This window comes from Choloepus didactylus, chromosome 19 (assembly GCF_015220235.1).
Source record: "Choloepus didactylus isolate mChoDid1 chromosome 19, mChoDid1.pri, whole genome shotgun sequence".
NCBI lineage: Eukaryota > Metazoa > Chordata > Mammalia > Pilosa > Megalonychidae > Choloepus > Choloepus didactylus.
This window is the reverse complement of record NC_051325.1, coordinates 38,906,001-38,925,493: the sequence shown is the minus strand read 5'-3', so window position 1 is coordinate 38,925,493 and position 19,493 is coordinate 38,906,001. Positions and strand designations below refer to the sequence as shown.

The 19,493-nt window shown below is 37.7% G+C and overlaps 1 protein-coding gene across 5 annotated transcripts in view; it reads left to right on the top strand.

Annotated features, from left to right (window-relative positions):
• LOC119515228 (transient receptor potential cation channel subfamily C member 4 associated protein) overlaps positions 1–19,493 on the top strand; it is a 109,666-nt gene that overhangs the window by 43,558 nt on the left and 46,615 nt on the right. For all 5 annotated transcript variants that reach the window (XM_037811109.1, XM_037811108.1, XM_037811111.1 and 2 more), the window contains exons 4-5: positions 15,553–15,610; positions 17,414–17,469. In XM_037811109.1, the coding sequence (XP_037667037.1) occupies positions 15,553–15,610; positions 17,414–17,469 (114 nt within the window). The remainder of the gene's footprint in view (positions 1–15,552; positions 15,611–17,413; positions 17,470–19,493) is intronic.

Sequence of the window (19,493 nt, the reverse complement as noted above, 5' to 3'; positions counted from 1 at the left end):
GGTCTCAGTCTATCTATGGTTGGAGTTTGAATCAGTAGAATGAGTTTCCCATAAGAGCAGCCACTGCAATTCTCCCTTCTCCTTCCTGGAGCTGACAGCCCCTCCTCCCCCGGGACTGAGCCTGGCAGGGAGGGGCGCGGGTCCCCTGGCCGCAAAAACTTACAGATTTCGCTGATCTCAGCAGTTCCACGTTTTCATGAGTGTTGTATGAAGTATGCCCAAAGACAGATTGCTCTGTGGTGTCCAGTCCACGCAGTTCCTGGCTTTTTACCTACTTTCCTGGAGGAGTAACTAAAACATACAGCTCACCAGTCTGCCATCTTGCCCCGCCTCTAAATTCAGTTTTATTAAGATATATTTATATATCATAAGTCATCCACGGTACACAATCAGCTGTTCACAGTAGCATGATATAGTTGTGCATTCATCACCCCAATCAATTTTTGAACATTTTCCTTACCCCCAAAAAATGAAAATAAGAATAAAAATAATAGTAAAAAGAACACCCAAAGCTTCCATCCCCCCATCCCACTCCATTTTTAATTTAGTTTTTGTCCCTATTTTTCTACTCATCTGTCCATACACTGGATAAAGAGAGTGTGAGCCACAAGGTTTTCACACTCATGCAGTCACAGCATGCAAGCTACATAGTTATGCAATTGCCTTCAAGAATCGAGGCTACTGGGTTGTAGTTTGACAGTTTCAGGTATTTCCTTCTAGCTGTTCCAATACACTAAAAATTAAAAAGGGTTATCTATATAGTGCATAAGAATACCCTCCAGAGTGACCTCTCAGCTTCATTTGAAATCTCTCAGCCACTGAAACTTTATTTTGTTCCATTTTGCTTCCCCGCTTTTGGTCAAGAAAATTTTCTCAATCCCATCATGCCAGGTCCAGGCTCATCCCCGAGAGTCATGTCCTGTGTTGCCAGGGAGATTTACATCCCTGGGAGTCATGTCCCACATAGGAGGGATGGCAGTGAGTTCATCTGCCAAGTGGGCTTAGAGAGAGAGAGAGGCCACATCTGAGCAACAAAGAGGTTCTCTGAGGGAGCCTCTTAGGCACAATTATAAGTAGGCTTAGCCTCTCCTTTGCAGTAGCAAGCTTCATAGGGGCTAGCCTCAAGATCGAGGGTTTGGCCTACTAAATTGTTCGTCCTCAGTGTTTCTGAGAATATCAGTAATAACCCAGGTGGGGAAGTCCAACATTTCCACATTTGTCCCCAGTTCCTCAGGGGGGCCCTGCAAATATATTTTTATTCTCTGCCCAAATTACTTTGTGATGTTTCAGGATTTCACACTAATCTGAACAAACCTACCAGATCTCACTTCCTATTCAAAGTTCCATGTAATTATGGTATTTGAATAAATTGATTGTACAAGTTAAATTATTTAGTGTGCTGCAGAAAATATAGATACTACACTAAATAAACATCTCTTCCCTTGGTCTTACCCAGAAGTTGAAGCTGAAGAACACAGTCAATATCTTCCTTTGCTATTTGGCATGATTTGCCTTAGTCCTAACCAGACTTGCTTCATTCATATCTCTAATTGAAGCCCAAATTCTTTTTTCGGCTTTTTGAACATTTAGTGTATGAAGTAATACTGAAATTCATAGCTGCCGTGCTCTAGCTCTTGAGTTTCAGGTGTCATACAGATACCAAAGTTCCACAGACCAACCAAGTTATACACAAAGAGCTCAACATCTTAGAATTTGGAGATAACCATTACAACTCAGGAATAGATGTGACTGCTGTTAAGAACTTAAAATCTAGGGACCACTACAGTAAGTGTTCTTCTGATAAACTGTGCTCTGAGATTCAGTTTTCAGAGTTTACACATTATACTTACTCCATATTAGTCAGGCATTATAATGTCTGTCTCTTTGTTCCTGGTATACTTCACACAGAATGCTGTCCTCAAGATCCATTCACCTAGTTGCATGTCTCACAGCTTCATTCCTTCTTGCAGCTGCTCAGTATTCTATTGTCTGTGTACACCACAGTTCACCATTCTGTTCATAAGTTGATGTACCCTTAGGCCACCTCCATCGATTGCAAATCATGGATACTGCCACCATAAACACCAGTGTGCAAATGTACATTCGTGTCACTGCTGTCAGATCTTCCAAGTATATACCCCATAATGAGGTTGCAGGACCTTATGGCACCCACATACTTAGCTTCCTGTGGAACCATCACACTGTCCTGCAGATAGGCTACACCATTCTACTTCCCCACCAACAGTAAATAGGTAATCCTCCTCTCCATGTTTTCCCCAGCACTTGTATCCCTCTGTTTATATTTGTAGGTAGAGGTTTTGTTTGTTCGTTTACTTTTTTTAAAAAATTCAGTTTTATTGAGAAATATTCACATACCATACATTCATGCATGGTGTATAATCAGCTGTTCACAGTACCATCTTATAGTTGTAACTCATCACCCCAATCTATTTTTGAACATTTTCCTTACACCAGAAAGAATCAGAATCAGAATAAAAAATAAAAATAAAAAAAAGAACACCCAAATTCCACCATGCCCCATTGCATCCTATTTTTCATTTAGGTTTTGCCCCATTTTTCTGCTCATCCATCCATACACTGGATAAGGGGATTGTGATCCACAGGGGTTTTACAATCACACTGTCACCCCTTGTAATCTACATTGTTACACAATCGTCTTCAAGAGTCAAGGCTACTGGGTTGGAGTTTGGTAGTTTCAGGTATTTACTTCTAGCTGTTCCAATATATTAAAACCTAAAAAGTGTTATCTATATAGTACGTAAGAATGTCCGCCAGAGTGACCTCTCAACTCCATTTGAAATCTCTCAGCCACTGAAGCTTTATTTTGTTTCATTTTGCATCCCCCTTTTAGTCAAGAAGATGTTCTCAATCCCACGATGCCAGGTCCGGATTCATCCCTGGGAGTCATATCCTGTTTTGCCAGGGAGATTTATAACCTTGGGAGTCAGGTCCCACGTAGACGGGAGGGCAGTGAGATCACTCACCAAGGTGGCTTAGTTAGAGAGAGAGGGCCACATCTGAACAACCAAGAGGCGCTCAGGGAGAGACTCTTAGGCACAATTATAAGCAGCAACGAGCTTCATAGGGGCCAGCCCCAAGACAGAAGGCTCAGCATATCAAGCCGTCAGTCCCCAATGTTTGTGGGAACATCAGCAACAGTCCAGGTGAGGAAGTCCAACATGTAGGTAGACTTTTGGTGACTGATTGGATCTCTTTGCTTGAGATTGGTTTGTTGAGGTTTTCTGTTTCTTCTTGGGTCAGTCTAGGTTGTTTATGTGTTTCTAGGAAATTGTCCATTTCCTCTAAATTGTCTCGCTTGTTGGCATATGGTTGTTCAGAGTATCCTTTTATAATTTTTTTGTTTCTTCGGGATCCATAGTAATGACCCCGCTCTCATTTCTGATTCTGTTTATTTGGGTCTTCTCTCTTTTTGACTTTTGTCAGTCTAGCTAAGGATCTGTCAATCTTGTTGATCTTCTCAAAGAAGTTTTATTTATTCTCTCTATTGTTTTTTTGTTGTTTTTTTTGTTGTTGTTGTTGTTGTTGTTGTTCTCCAGCTTATTTATTTCTGCTTTAATCTTTATTTCTTTTTTTCTACGTGCTTTAGGGTTAGTTTGCTGATCATTCTCTAGTCTCTTCAGTTGTTCATTAGGTCTTTGGTTTTAGCTCTTTCTTGCTTTTTGGTATATGCATTTCGAGCTATAAATTTCCCTCGCACTGCCTTTGCTGCATCCCTTAGGTTTCGATATGTTGTAGTCTCATTTCTAGATATTCACCTGTTTTTCTTGCAGTTTCTAAATTGACCCACTGGTGGTTTAAGAGTGTGTTGTTTAACCTCCATATATTTGTGAAAGATCTGGTTCTTTAGTGGTTAGTGATTTCTAGTTGCATTCCATTGTGGTCAGAGAATGTGCTTTGAATAATTTCAATCTTTTTAAATTTGTTAAGACTTGTTTTGTGCCCCAGCATATGATCTGTCCTGGAGAACATTCCATGAGCGCTAGGGAAGAATGTATATCCTGGTACTTTGGGATGTAATTATCTATGTATGTCTAAGTCTAAATCATTTATCATATTATTTAGGTTCTCAGTTTCCTTATTGGTCCTCTCTCTAGTTGTTCTATCTATAGAAGAGAGTGGTATATTGAAGTCTCACACTATTATTGTAAAAATGTCTATTGCTCCCTTCAGTTTAGCCAATGTTTTTCTTATGTTCTTTGGAGCGCCTTGATTGGGTGCATAAACATTTAAGATTGTTATTTCTTCTTGGTGAGTTGTCTCTTTTATTAATATGTAGTGTCCTTCCTGGTCTTTTATAACATATTTGCATTTAATGTTTGTTTTGTCTGATATTAGTACAGCTACCCCTGCTTCCTTTTGTTTGCGGCTTGAGTAGAATATTTTTTTCCATCCTTTCGCTTTCAGTCTCTTTGTGTTGCAGAGTCTAAGATGAGTCTCTTGTAAACAGCATATGGATGGGTCATGCTTTTTAATGTATTTTACCAGTCTGTATCTTTTAATTGGAGAGTTTAATCCATTCACATTCAAAGGATTACTGTGAAGAGAATTCTTGAACTAGCTGTCTTATCCTTTGGTTTTTAGTTGTTAGACCTATTTTTTCCTCTCTCTCTGTTTCCTTTAACAGGTTATATTCATGAGGGAAATTGGCCTGTAGTTTTCCTTTCTTGTAGCATCTTTACCTGGTTTTGGTATTCGAGTGATGTTAGATTCATAAAATGAGTTAGGTCATGTTCCATTTTCTTTAATGTTTTGAAAGAGTTTAAGTAAGATACGTGTCAGTTCTTTTTTGGAAAGTTTGGTAGAATTCCCCTGTGAAGCCATCTGGCCTTGGGCATTTATTTGTGGGAAGCTTTTTGATGACCGATTGGATTTCTGCTTATGATTGGTTGGTTGAGGTCTTCTATTTCTTCTCTGGTCAGTGTAGGTTGTTCATGTGTTTGCAGGAAATTGTCCATTTCTTCTTCATTATGTAGTTTTTTGGCATACAGTTCTTCATAGTATCCTCTTATAATTTTCTAAATTTGTTCAGGCTCCACAATAATGTCGCCTCTTTCATTTATTATTTTGTTTATTTGGGTCTTCTCTCTTTTTGATTTTGTCAGTCTAGCTAAGGGCTTGTCAATCTTGTTGATCTTCTCAAAGAACCAACATTTGGTGTTATTTATTCTCTGTTATTTTTTTGTTCCTATATCATTTATTTCTGCTTTAATCCTTGTTATTTCTTCTACTTGGTTTAGAATTAGTTTGCTGTTCATTTTCTAGCTTCTTCAGTTCCATTAGTTCTTTGATTTTTTTAGCTCTTTCTTCCTTTTCAATAATGCATTTAGAGCTCTAAATTTCTCCCTCAGTACCGCCTTTGTTGCATCCCATAGGTTTTCATACGTTGTGTTCTCATTTTCATTCGTCTCTATGTATTTAGCAATTTCTCTTGCTATTTCTTCTTTAACCCACTGATTGTTTAGGAATGTGTTGTTTAACCTCCAGATATTTGTGACTTAGTTCTAAGTCTCTGATGGTTATTGACTTCTAATTTTATTCCATTGTGATCAGAGAATGTGCTTTTAATAATTTCAATCTTTTTAAATTTATTGAGGCTTGTTTTATGGCCTCAATATGATCTATTCTGGAGAAAGTTCCATGAGCACTAGAGAAGAATGTGTATACTGGTGATTTGGGATGTAATGTTCTATATATGTCTGTTAATTCAAATTCATTTATCAGATTGTTTAGGTTTTCAGTTTCCTTATTGGTCCTCTGTCTGGTTGATCTGTCTATAGGAGAGAATGATGTATTGAAGTCTCCCACAATTATTGTGGAAACATCTGTTGCTTCCTTCAGTTTTGCCAATGTTTGTCTCATGTATTTTGGGGCACCTTGATTGGGTGCATAGATATTTATGATTGTTGTTTCTTCTTGTTGAATTGTCCCTTTTATTAGTATATAATGTCTCTTGCATTAAAGTCTATTTTATCTGAGATTAATATTGCTACTCCTGCTTTCTTTTCACTGTAGCTTGCATGGAATATTTTTTTCCATCCTTTCACTTTCAATTTCTTTGTGTCCCTGTGTCTAAGATGAGTCTGTTGTAAGCAACATATTGATGGTTAATATTTTTTAATCCATTCTTCTAATCTGTATCTTTTAATTGGGGAGTTTAATCCATTCACGTTCAGTGTTATTACTGTAAAGGCATTTCTTGAATCAGCCATCCTATCCTTTGATTGTTGTTTGTCAGATATATTTTTTCCCTCTCTCTCTTTATTTCCTTTAATGTACCCTTACTAAATCTCTTCAGTTCTGAACCCTTCTCCATACCTCTCTCTCCTTTCTTTGTTTCTCAGCTGGTAGGGCTTCCTTCAGTATCTCGTGTAGGGCAGGTCTCTTGTTAGCAAATTCTCTCAGCATTTGTTTGTCTGTGAAGATTTTAAGCTGTCCCTCAAATTTGAAGGATAAAGAATTCTTGGTTGGCAGTTTTTCTCTTTCAGAATTTTAAATATGTCATACCACTGCCTTCTCACCTCTGTGGTGGCCGCTGAGTAGTCACTACTAAGTTTATGTTGTTTCCCTTGTATGTGGCGAATTACTTCTCTCTTGCTATTTTTAGAACTTGCTCCTTCTCTTCAGCATTTGACAATCTGATCAGAATATGTCTCTGAGTGGGTTTATTTGGATTTATTCTGTTTGGAGTTTGTTGGGCTTCTATGATTTGCGTATTTGTGTTGTTTAGAAGGGCTGGAAAGTTTTCCCCAACAATGTCTTTGTATACTCCCTCTAGACTACCCTTCTCTGCCCCTTCTGGAACACCAATGATTCTTATATTTGTGCTCTTCATGTTGTCCATCATATCCCTGTGATCCATTTAGAATTTTTCAATTTTTTTCTCCATTCTTTGTTTAATACTTTCACTTTCCAGTCTGGACTCTTCCAGTTCACTTACTCTTTCCTCAGCTTCCTCTAATCTAGTACTGTGTATATCCAGAATCTTTTTAATTTGATCAACAGTTTATTTTATCTCCATAAGATTGTCTATTTTTTTATTTAGTCTTGCAAATTCTTCTTTAGGCTCTTCTAGAGTGTTCTTCATGTCCTTTATATCCTGTGCCATGATCTCGTTGTTTGTGATTAATTCTTTGATTAATTGCTCCAAGTACTGTATTTCCTCTGATTTTTAATTTGGGTGTTTGGGTTTGAGTTATCCATCTCTTCTGGTTTCTTCATATGCTTTAAAATTTTCTGTTGTTTTTGGCCTCTTGGCATTTGCTGATCTTGATAGGGTTCTTTTAGGGTATGCAGGCCTATTGAACAATAATCTGTAATTTGTCAGAGCTACAGAGTGCAATTTCTGTAACTTACCGGCAGATGGCGCTCCTGAGCGACCTCTTACCCTCAAGCCAATTCTCCCCAACTTCATCTATGTGGTGAGTGGGGGTCTGAATCTTCTGTGGGTCCAATCAGTGTACCAAATTTCTGGGTGCCGTTGGTGCAGCCAGACCTGTGCAGTTAGGGAGGGAAGGTGGCTTTAAAACTCAACTCTCCCAGCTGTTCCTGGAGGCTTAAAGCTGTTGCAGGAGTCCATCCCTTCGGCTCAGACTCCCCACAGTCTCTCTGCTATGGGCCCACAAGTCCCTGGGATTGGTGTAGGGCCCTTGAGACTTCCATGTGTATCCACCTCCAAGCCATGCGTACTGCGGGCCTCTGCAGAGGGAAGACTGCGCAACATCACAGGTGAGCGGAATCCACAAGCATAGCTCTGGGCTGCAGTACCACGCAGGGGCATTCCTAGCCCTCTGAAAAGATGGCTGTACAGGCGTGGTGTCTTCCCACTTCCACAGACCTCCGTTCTTTTGCATATGGATATCCAGTTGTCCCAGCACCATTTGTTGAAAAGACTATTCTTTCCCCATTGAATGGTCTTGGTACCCTTGTCAAAAATCAATTGGCCATAGACATGTGGGTTTATTTCTTGACTCTCAGTTCTGTTCCACTGATCTAACCTTATGCCAGTACAATACTGTGTTGATTACTATTGGTTTGTGTTAAGTTTTGAAATCGGGAAGTATGAGTCCTTCCATTTTGTTCTTCTTTTTCAAAATTGTTGACTATTCTGGATCCCTTGGATTTTCATATGAATTTTAGGATCAGCTTGCCAATTTTTATAATGAAGCCAGTTGGGATTTTAATAGAAATTGTGTGAAATCTGTACATCAATTTGTACAGATTCAACACAATGAATCTTTTTTTTTTTTAAATTCAGTTTTACTGAAATATATTCACATACCATACAGTCATCCATGGTATACAATCAACTGTTCACAGTATGATCATATAGTTATGCATTCATCACCACAATCTATTTCTGAACATTTTCCTTACATCAGAAAGAATCAGAATAAGAATAAAAAATAAAAGTAAAAAAAGAATACCCAGACCATCCCCCCCATCACACCCTATTTGTCATTTAGTTTTTATCCCCATTTTTCTACTCATCCATCCATAAACTAGATAAAGGGAGTGTGATCCACAAGGTTTTCACAATCACACTGTCACCCCTTGTAATCTACATTATTATATAATCGTCTTCAGGAGTCCAGACTACTGAGTTGGAGTTTGGTAGTTTCAGGTATTTACTTCTAGCTATTCCAATACATTAAAACCTAAGAGGTGTTATATATGTAGTGCATAATAATGTCCACCAGAGTGACCTCTCAACTCCATTTGAAATCTCTCAGCCACTGAAACTATTTCGTCTCATTTTGCATCCCCCTTTTGGTTAAGAAGGTATTCTCAATCCCACGATGCCAGGTCCAGATTCATCCCCGGGAGTCATATCCTGTGTTGCGAGGGAGATTTACACCCCTGTGAGTCAGGTCCCATGTAGGGGGGAGGGCAGTGAGTTCACCTGCCGAGGTGGCTCAGTTAGAGAGGAAGGGCCACATCTGAGCAAGAAAGAGGTACTCGGGGAGACTCTTAGGCACAATTATATGCAAGTTTAGCCTCTCCTTTGCAGTAACGAGCTTCATAAGGGCAGATCCCACAGTCGAGGGCTCGGCACATCAAAGCACCAATCCTAATGTTCAACACAGTGAATCTTAATGCCATCCTTTTTTTTTTTTAATAAATTTTATTTTGAGATAAATTGAAACTTACAGGAACAGTTGCAAAAACAGTACAAACCCCATACATAGAACTCCGGCATACCCTGACCCCCCCTCCCCCAATACCCCAATCCACCAACTTTAACATCCTGTCACACCACCATTTCTTTCTTTCCCTCCCTCCCTCCCTGTCATCCATCATCTATTGCTCTGTCTTCTGAACATATGAGAGCAAGCTGCACACATCCTTGAAAAAACAATATAATTCACATACACATTTTCCATGAACAAGAACATTCTTTTATGCAATCCCATTAAACACAGCTTAGAAGTTCAAGAAATTCAACCTTGATACAAAGCTTACATTCTATATTTCCTTTTTTTTTTTTTCCCCTGTGTCCCATCTGTGTCCCTTTGAGCCTCCTCTCCTCCATCCTCAGATCCCATCCAGGATCATCCTTGGCATTTAATTGTCATCTATTTAGACTGTCTTTTTTTTTTTTTTTTTCCAATTGTGGAAACATATATACAGCCTAAATCTTCCCATTACACCCCCTCCCTAGCATTCCATTAGTGGGATTAATCACATTTGGAATGTTGCAATGCTATCACCTTCCCACCATCCCTTTCTAGAAGTTTCCCTTCATCCCAAACAGTAACCCTACACTCATTTCTTAACTCCCCATTGCCCCTTCCCCCACTTCTCGGAACCCCTACTCTACTTTTCATCTCTATGGTCATATTCTCTGATACTGTCTTTGTGTTTACTTAAATTTAAATTTAACATCTTAAATCTATAACAATCTTGTTTTTCTTTGATACCAACTTAACTTCAATATGACACATAAACTATGTTTCTCTACTCCCTCATTCCCCCACTTTTTTTTATGTAGTTCTTGTCAAAAATTATATATTTTACATGGAGTCCAAAACCACTGATTTATCATTACAGGTTATGTATTTTAGATCCTGTAGGAAGTAAATAGTGGAGTTACAAATCAAAAATACAGTAGTATTGGTATTTATATTTACCATGTTATCTTTAATGGTACCCTTTATTTCTTCATGTAGTTTCAGTCAGTTGTTTAGTGTCCCTTCCTTTCAGCCTGCTCAGCTCCCTTTAGCATTTCTTATAGGACTGATCTACTGGTGGTGAAGTCCCTCAGCTTTTTTCTCTGTCGGTAGGGCTCCCTTTAGTATCTGAAATAGGGCAGGTCTTTTATTAGCAAAATCTCTCAGCATTTGTTTGTCTGTGAAAAATTTAAGCTCTCCCTCAAATTTGAAGGAGAGTTTTGCTGGATAAAGTATTCTTGGTTGGAAATTTTTCTCTCTCAGAGTTTTAAATATGTCATGCCACTGCCTTCTCGCCTTCATGGTGGCCACTGAGTAGTCACTAGTTAGTCTTATGTTGTTTCCTTTGTATGTGGTCAATTGCTTTTCTCTTGCTGCTTTCAGAACTTGCTCCTTCTTTTCAGTATTTGACATGCTTTAAGATTTTCTGTTGTTTTTGGCCTCTTGGCATTTGCTTTACTTGATCCTTAATTTGACAGAACTGCAGCTTTGTGGCGTACACTTTAACTAACCAGCAGATGGCATCCGTGAGTCACCCATTCCAGAATATGTCTCAGAGTGGGTTTATTTGGATTTATTCTGTTTGGAGTTCGCTGGGCATTTATGCTTTGTGTATTTATATTTTGTAGAAGGTTGGGGAAGTTTTCCCCAACAATTTCTTTGAATACTCTTTCTAGACCTTTATCCTTCTCTTCCCTTTCTGGGACAGCAATGAGTCTTAAATTTGGACATTTTATTTTATCTATCATATCCCTGAGATCCATTTCGATTTTTTTCGATTTTTTTCCCCATTCTTTTTTTTTGTTCTTTCATTTTCTGTTCTGTGGTCCTCAAGGAGGCTGATTTGTTCAATTTCCTCTAATCTTGTATTATGAGTATCTAGAGTCTTTTTAATTTGGCCAACAGTTTAATTTCCGTAAGATCTTCTGTTTTTTTATTTACTCTTGCAATTTCTTCTTTATGCTCTTCTAGGGTCTTCTTTATGTCCTTTATATCCTGTGCCATGCTCCTCTTCTTTATATCCTGAGCCGTGCTCTTGTTGCCTGTCTGTAATTCTTTGATTAATTGTGCCAAGTACTGTGTGTCTTCTGATCTTTTGATTTGGGTGTTTTGGTTTGGGTTCTCCATATCATCTGGTTTTATCATATGCTTGAAGATTTTCTGTTGTTTTTGGCCTCTTGGCATTTGCTTTACTTGATCCCTAATATGACAGAACTGCAGCTTTGTGGCATACACTTTAACTAACCAGCAGATGGCATCCGTGAGTCACCTGTTCCCCTCAAGTCAGTTCTCTCCCACTTTGTCTTTGTGGTGTGTGGGGGTCTGATTCTTGTGGGGTCCAATTGGTGCACCAAGTTTGTGTATGTTGCTGGTGCTGTCCACCCTGAATGTGGGACGTGTGTCTGGGTGGTTAGGCAGGCAGGGCAGCTTTAATAATCAAACCTCCCAGGTGTTCCTGGAGATTTAAGGCTGTTGCCAGAGCCTAAGCCTTCATTTCAGTCTTTCCACCAATTGTCTCTGCTGCTGACCCACAAGTCCTTGGTATTCGCGTAGGGTCCCTGGGATTTCTGAGTGGTTCCCCCTTCCCAGCTGTGCTCTTCCAGGACCTCTGCTGAGGGAAGGTTGTGCCATGTCACTAGTGTGCACCAGCCAGCCAGGGAAGCCCTGGGTCGCTGGGCCGTGCAGGGGTGCTCCCAGCCCACTTGAAAGATGGTTGAATGGGACGCATTAATTTCCCCCTTTTCGCACAGCTCCGCCCTCCCAGCTCCAGGACAATCAGCTGTGGGTGCATTAAAGGCCACTGTCCACGGCCGATACTGTGGCTTGTCTGTAGTGCTGCAGGAAAGATTCCCCGTCACACTGGGTTTCTTGGCACGGCTCTGGACTGTGGGTCTGGCCCCAGGCAGGAGTGTCCCCTGTCCAGTGGGGAGATGGCTGCAAGGAATGGAGTTTTTTTCCTCCTTTGGATCCTCTCTGCTCCTCTGGTCTCAAGACCATCAGCAGCGGGTGTGGGAAGGGGTATCCTCCACACTAGACACCGAGGCATTAGCCCAGCCCGCTCCCGCCGTGCTTCACTGCGCGGCTCTCCCCGTCGTATCTGCAGCCATTCCCAGGCTTTTTTTTTTTTTTTTAAAAGAACTAGTCGGTCTGCAAACGCCAGCCCACCATTTCCCGACACCGCAGTGCGGCCACAGGACTTTCAGCTGACTCACTCACTCTTCAGAATGCAGGCTCCTGGTTTCACCAAATGCACGTTCCCTGTGGATTTGGCAGACCTTGTCTGGCTGGTGCATCGCTGGAAGTGGTGTTCTGGGTCCCTTTCTGGTTTTTATCTAGTATTTTTCACGGAGGTGTTTTTTTGCCCTGTCTCACCTAGCCGCCATCTTCGGTTCTCCTTAATGCCATCTTAAGGTTTATTTACGTTCTTTAATTTCTTTCAACAATGTTTTGTAGTTTACATTTACAAGTCTTACACGTCTTTTGTTAATGTTATTCCTCAGTATTTTATTCCTTTTAATAGTTATAAATTGAATTGTTTTCTTAATTTCATTTTCAATTTTTTCATTGTTGCTGGGTAGAAATACAATTGATTTGGCTGTATTCATCATCTATCCTGCAACCTTACTGAATTTGTTTATTGACTCCAATAGTTTTTTTCTTTTTTTTAACTTTATCAAAAAATTAAACAAACAAAAAATACAACATTTCAAACAAAAGAAGGCAAAGGATTAAGAAAACAGAATAACCTGAAATAACTACTTGGCTTCCAACATGTTCCTACCATACCCCAAGAAAATTAATAAACCTTATCCAAACAAAGGAATAAGAAATACAAGTAATCTAAAATAACTACGTTGCTTCCAACATGTTCCTACCATTCTGCAAAAAACTTAAACCATAATCAAAGGTAATAAGAAAAACCAAATAACCTAAAATAACTACATTGAAGCTACTTTGTTTAATGCAATAGCTTTTTTTTTTTTTACTTTATCAAAAAATTAAAAAAAAACAATTCAAGCAAAACAAAACAAAGGAATAAGAAAAACAAATAACCCAAAATAACTGTATTGCTTCCAGCATGTCCCTACCATACCCCACGAAAATTAACAAACCCTAACCAAACAAAGGAATAAGGAAAAAAAAAAAACCCTAAAATAACTACACGGCTTCCAACATGATCCTACCATACCCAAGAAGGTTTGCAAACCATGATCATTCCTGATCATTCCCATAGCATTGAGATTACCCTCAATAGCTTTTCTGTTGTTATTAGATTATTGTTCCCCCTTCACTAGTTGCTGTCTGTCTCTATGTCCCCTACATTCTACAATATAAAATATTTATTTTACATTTTTCACAGAGTTCACATTAGTGGTAACATACCCAATAGTTTTTCAATGGATTCCTTAGGATTTTCTGTATACTAGACCATGTTATCTGCAAAGAGAGATGGTTTTATCTCTTCCAGTTTAGATGCTTTTTAGTTCATTTTCTTGCCTAATTGTCCTGGCTAGAACCTGTAGTACAGTTTGAGCAGAAATGAGAAAGCAGACATCGTTGTCCTGTTCATGATCTTAGGGATAAAGCTTTCAGGTTTTCACCATTAAATGTTGTTAACTGGTTTATTGTAAATTTCCTTTTCCAGGTTAAGGAAGTTCTGTTCCTTTTGTTGAGTGTTTTTATCATGAAGGGGTGTTGAACTTTGTCAAATGCTTTTTTTGTGTGTCTATTGAGATGATCATGTGGTTTTTGTCCCTTATTCTGTTAATATGGTATATTATGCTAACTGATTTTCATATGTTGAACAAACCATATATTGCTAGGATAAATCCCACTTGATAATGGTATAATCATTTTTTATATGTTGCTGGATTTGGTTTGCTAGTTTTTTATTGAGGGTGTTTGCATCTATAATCAATGGATATTGGTCTGGAGTTTTTTTTTTTTGTTATGTCTTTGGTTTTTCAGGGTAATACTGTAATCTTTTCAAGGAACCAACTTTTGGTTTTATTGCTTTCTCCCTTGTTTTCTTTTCTCTAATTCATTAGTTTCCTCTCTAATGCTTATTATTCTGTTCTTTCTGCTTGCTGTGGGTTTATTTGCTCCTTTTCCGGTGTCTTAAGGTAGAAAATTAGATTATTGGTTTGAGATATTTCTTTTTTTTTTTTTTTTTAATATAAATTTCCTTAAGCACTGATTTAGCTCTATCCCATCAGTTTTGGTATTTTCTGTTATCTCAAAATCTTTTCTAATTTCCCTTGTGATTTCTTCTTTGATCCATTATTTATTTAGGATTTTTTTTTTCTTAATTATCTACATATTTGTTAATTTCCAAATTTCTGTTATTTGATTTCTTGTTTCATGTCATTTTGATCAGAGAACATTCTTTGTATGATTTCAGTTCTTTTAAACTTATTTAATTTATTCATTATTTTAAGTTGTATTTTACAGAATGTTACATGTGAACTTGAGTAGAATGTGTATTCTGCAGTTTGTGGATAGATGTTTGTGAAGTCTAGTTGGTTTATAGTGCTCAGGTGTTCTTTTTTCCAGTTGATCTGCCTAATTGTCTAATCATTATTGAACATAGAGTATTGAAGTGTCCAGCTGTTTTTGTGGAATTTTCTATTTCTCCCTTCAGTTTTGTCAGTTTTTGCTTCATGTATTTTGGGACTCTTTTGTTAGGTGCATATGTATTTATAATTATGCCTTCCTGATAGATTGACCCTTTTATCATTGTAAAATTTCCTTCTTTGTCTGAACAGAATGGTTTTTAAAGTACTTGCTTATTGTAAACAGTATTATCTTATTAAAAATAAAATTGTTTTGTATTAAATGTATATGAAATAAAAAGTGAATGTTATATATCCCCAGTCCCTATAAAAATCAGTATTAACAGTTTATGTTTTATCTTTTGAGAACCTTTTATAAAGTTACATACATAAATGTTCTTTAAAGCGAAAGAGGAGCCAAGCTATTGATGATGTTCTGCAGCTTTAAAAAAATTAAAGCCACGTTGGGTCCCAAAGATTATCTAGTCTAACATGGTTCTTTTTAAAATGTAAAAGCTGAGGCCCATGGAGAGGCAGTGACTTACCTAAGTTCACATGGAAGAGGTGGCCAAGTTGGTATATTAGAATCCAGGTTTCTTGACTCTTGGTACAATGCTCCTTTGAACAAAATTGAAACTCAGTGCCTCCTGCCTTTCCTAGAGACAGGGTGATCTTGCAATACTGTAACAGATATTTGGGCCAATGAGTTGTCATGGCGAATATTGTTTTTATAAGTTGCATTTTGAATTTATTTTGAAGATTTTACCCAATTTTTTTTCTTTTTTTAATAGCTCCTTGTAGAAATTCTTATGAGGCCTACAATCTCTATACGAGGACAAAAATTGAAAAGTAAGTATACCTGTCAGCCACTTGTCCTTGTTTCCTAAACTGCTGACCGATATGATCTTCTGTCCATTTCTAACATCTTACCATGAGGACATGCCTCACATTCAGCTGCAAGATAGATACTCTTTCTACCCCCAACTAAGCCAATCTCTTTATTCATGCTATACTGGGTGAAAATACAGATCTGCTGCTTTAAAAGAAAAAGTGTACAAACTGCTAGGCTAAAAGAATTGTGTCTTTGTATTTTCTAACAGTCCTTGGGTCCAGCTTTTTATGTCTTCTCTGGGAATTCTTATTTCTTGTATATAATTAGCTGAGGGAATAAGGAATAATCTGGTAAAATCACTTTATTTTAAAAAAAAAAACACTAGTTTTTTTGTTACAAAAGTGATATATGCTCTAAGTAAAAAGTTCAGTTACTACCAGAGTGCATTCAGTGCAAAGTAAATGTGTTGTAGTACATTAAGCTGGGTGGTGGGTATATGGGTATTATTATTCTTTATAATATATGCTTGTTACAAATATTCTTTTTAAGATACTCAATATTTATTTTTTTAAAAAAAGAGTAAAAGCACCGTACTAACATTAAAAACCAGAGACCATACCAATTAAAATTTGATGAATGCCCTTCTACAAACATCATGTATATATATTTTCCTAATACTGATAGGACATACTATGTAAGACTTTATTTGTGTGAGCAGGGTGATTGATTTAAAGGATTCTTATTCATCTTATTCAGAGCAGATGTGAATGTTATGTGGTAAATGAGTGCATTCCAAGTCCCTTCGAAAATGTAAGGTCTAGAAATATTGAGATATACTATTCTTGTGTTCCTCTGTGCTCTGAATCATTAAATAAACAAATAAAAACCTCAATAGGTTGCAAGGTAATGATGAGGATACAGGGCATCTGCGTGGTCTCAAGATTGTATCAGGCAACCTGTCTGGTCCAGGTTGCCCATTGGGATCTCAGAGGGAGACTTAGCATTTTAGAGTTTATGGTAATGACATGACAATGCTGAAAACAGTTGTTAGAAATAAAAGCATTACCAAACAGAACACTTGTTCCATGGTTCATAATTAGTTTTATCATCTCCTGGTTTTGGGTCATAGAAGTTAAGTTTCCTTTTGTTGCTGTTTTCTTGTTCTTGCTCGCAGAGAAGTAGCTTCCTCGTTGGAATTAATAGATTAGACATTAAAAGCCAGTTGCCCAACACAGATAACAAAACAAAGAAACACTGGTATTTGGTGAGTCTCTAGTAAAAATGGCATCCTTGTTTGCTGCTGGTAGAACTTCCAGTGGAAATTTATAATAAGCAATCAAGAAGTTTATAATTGGGCTCTAGTAGTTCTATTTTTGGAAATATATCTTGAGGATCCAGTACAAAAGAAGCATAGAAAGGCTACACATACGTATTAAGTTGTTTAATTGTAGTCTATTTGAGTAGCGAGAAACCAGCCAACCAAACAAAAACCCTGGAGATATAGGTTAAGCAAACCACAAAGAGAAAAATGGCATTAGTAAATGATGACACTACCGCTGGTTGAAATTAAAAAGACTATGGAGCTAATTGGAAAATGGCTGCTTCTTCAAACCAAAAAGCAGTATGCAAATTGGTGTGTAGATTCTGGTGGACCCTATGAAAATCTTTGGTAGATAAGGACTGGAATAAGGTATGTTAAAAAAGAAAATAAATAAGCATCTTGGAGGGGATTGTGAGTCATAGTTACTATGTTCAAAATTATAATATTGTTACACTGTCATTTCAATGAGAAAAATGAATTATTCCTCTTTCACTTTCAGTAAGTGATGAAATGTCCAAGGACTGCCTGAGCATCCTGTATAACACCTGTGTCTGTGTAAGTACCGTTGCCATATCACCCCACCACATCTGCAGTTCTTAAGATTAGATTGTGAGTAGCAGACGTGAGCGCTATCTTGAGATATTGGGGAACTGGATTTATTTTATGTGTACCTGAGAATGAGGATCAACAGGTAGAAATTATGAGGAGGCAGAATTTCATAGTAAAATTATTAAGAGCCAGGACAGTCTCAGCAGGTACTAAACCCCTTTAGCTCTGGAAGTGTCCAAGCAGAGACTGAGCAGTTACTTGTCAAAGGGATACAAGCATTGGAAGGGTGTCTAGGACATTTAAGAGTTTCTCCAACCCCACTATTCTAAGATTCTGCTTATTCCTTCATTTTCCTTGTTAGAAAACAAATCAAGGACCGAAGCCCCTTGGTTTAGTGCCTATTAGTTCACCTCCCTGAGCCTTAATTTCTTATCAATAAAGTTCAGTTGGTAGTCATACTAGCATCATAGGATTATTGTAAGAACTAAATGAGATGATAAAATTGAAGGCACTTGGTAAGGCAGTATATAATGTTTTGTTTTTTTTTTCAGTTAACAGAAACATTTTATTATGCTTCCTTTAATATAACAAAGTCAATATACTAAAGCTAAATGCATTTGTCGGGGTGGGGACATAGGGGAAGGTATGGGACTCCTGGCATTGGTGATGTTGTCTGACTCTTTATTCTACTTTAGTTTAATGCTATCTTTCCTTTTGTTGATTTCTAGCTGTCATGTTTTTTCTCTCTCTTTCTTTTTTCTTTTTCTTTAATCCCTCTACATCCTTAGACTCTTACTTGTTCTTTGTGGACGATACGGAGATATCCTTATATAGATAGTGATGATGCTGAGTACATAAATATATGACTATACAGGGAACAAATGATTGTTTACTTAGGACAGAATGTATGGTGTATGAACAAAACTGTCTTAAAAATGGGTTGATGAAGAAACTTTGAGGACACTGTATTGAGTGAAATAAGACAGACACATAAGGACAAATATTGCATGGTCTCACTGATATGAACTAATTATAATATATATGTACTCATAGAATGAAATATAAGTTACCAGGGCATAGAACAAGGCTAAAGAATGGGGAGCGGTTGCTTGTTATGAGCAGAATGTTCAACTAGGTTGAACTTAAATGTTTGGAAATGAACAGAGGTGATCGTAGCATGTTGTGAGAATAAATAACAGTGCTGAATGGTGTGTGAAGGTGGTGGAAAGGGTAAGCTCAGAGTCAGGTATGTCACCAGAAGGAAAGTTGGAGGTTAAAAGATGGGAATATATAAAACAGTGAATCTTGTGGTGCACAATATCTGTGATTAACTGTATGAATATTAGAAATCTTTTTCATGAACCAGAACAAATGTTTGACACTATAACTAGAAGTTAATAATAGAGGGGCATATAGGAAAAAAAATATATACTTATTGCAAGCAATATACTACAGATAGTAGTATTTTAACATTCTTTCATCAACAATAATAAATGTACTATAACAAAACTGTGAATCAATAATGGAGGGGGATGGTTAGTGGTATGGAAGGATTTGAGTTTCCTTTTTTTGTCTTTATTTCTTTTCTTTTCTTTTTTTCTTAATTTTATTTTGAAATAAATTCAAAGTTATAGGAACTGTTGCAAAAACAATACAAATCCCATACACAGAACTCCAGCATTCCCTGACCCCCCTCCCCTGATACCCCTATCCATTAACTTTAACATGTTGTCACACTATTTCTTTCTCTCCCTCCCTCCCTCTCTTCCTGTCTGTCATCCATCATCTGTTGCTCTGTCTTCTGAACTTATGAGAGCTAGCTGCACACATCCTTGAACAAACACTATATTTCACATATACAATTCCCATGAACAAGAACATTCTTTTATGCAATCCCATTAAGCGCAGCTAAGAAGTACAAGAGATTCAACAATGATACAAAGCTTATGTTCTGTATTTCTTTTGCCTTATGTCTCAACTGTGTCCCTTTGAGCCTCCTGTCCTCCATCCTCAGATCCCATCCGGGGTCA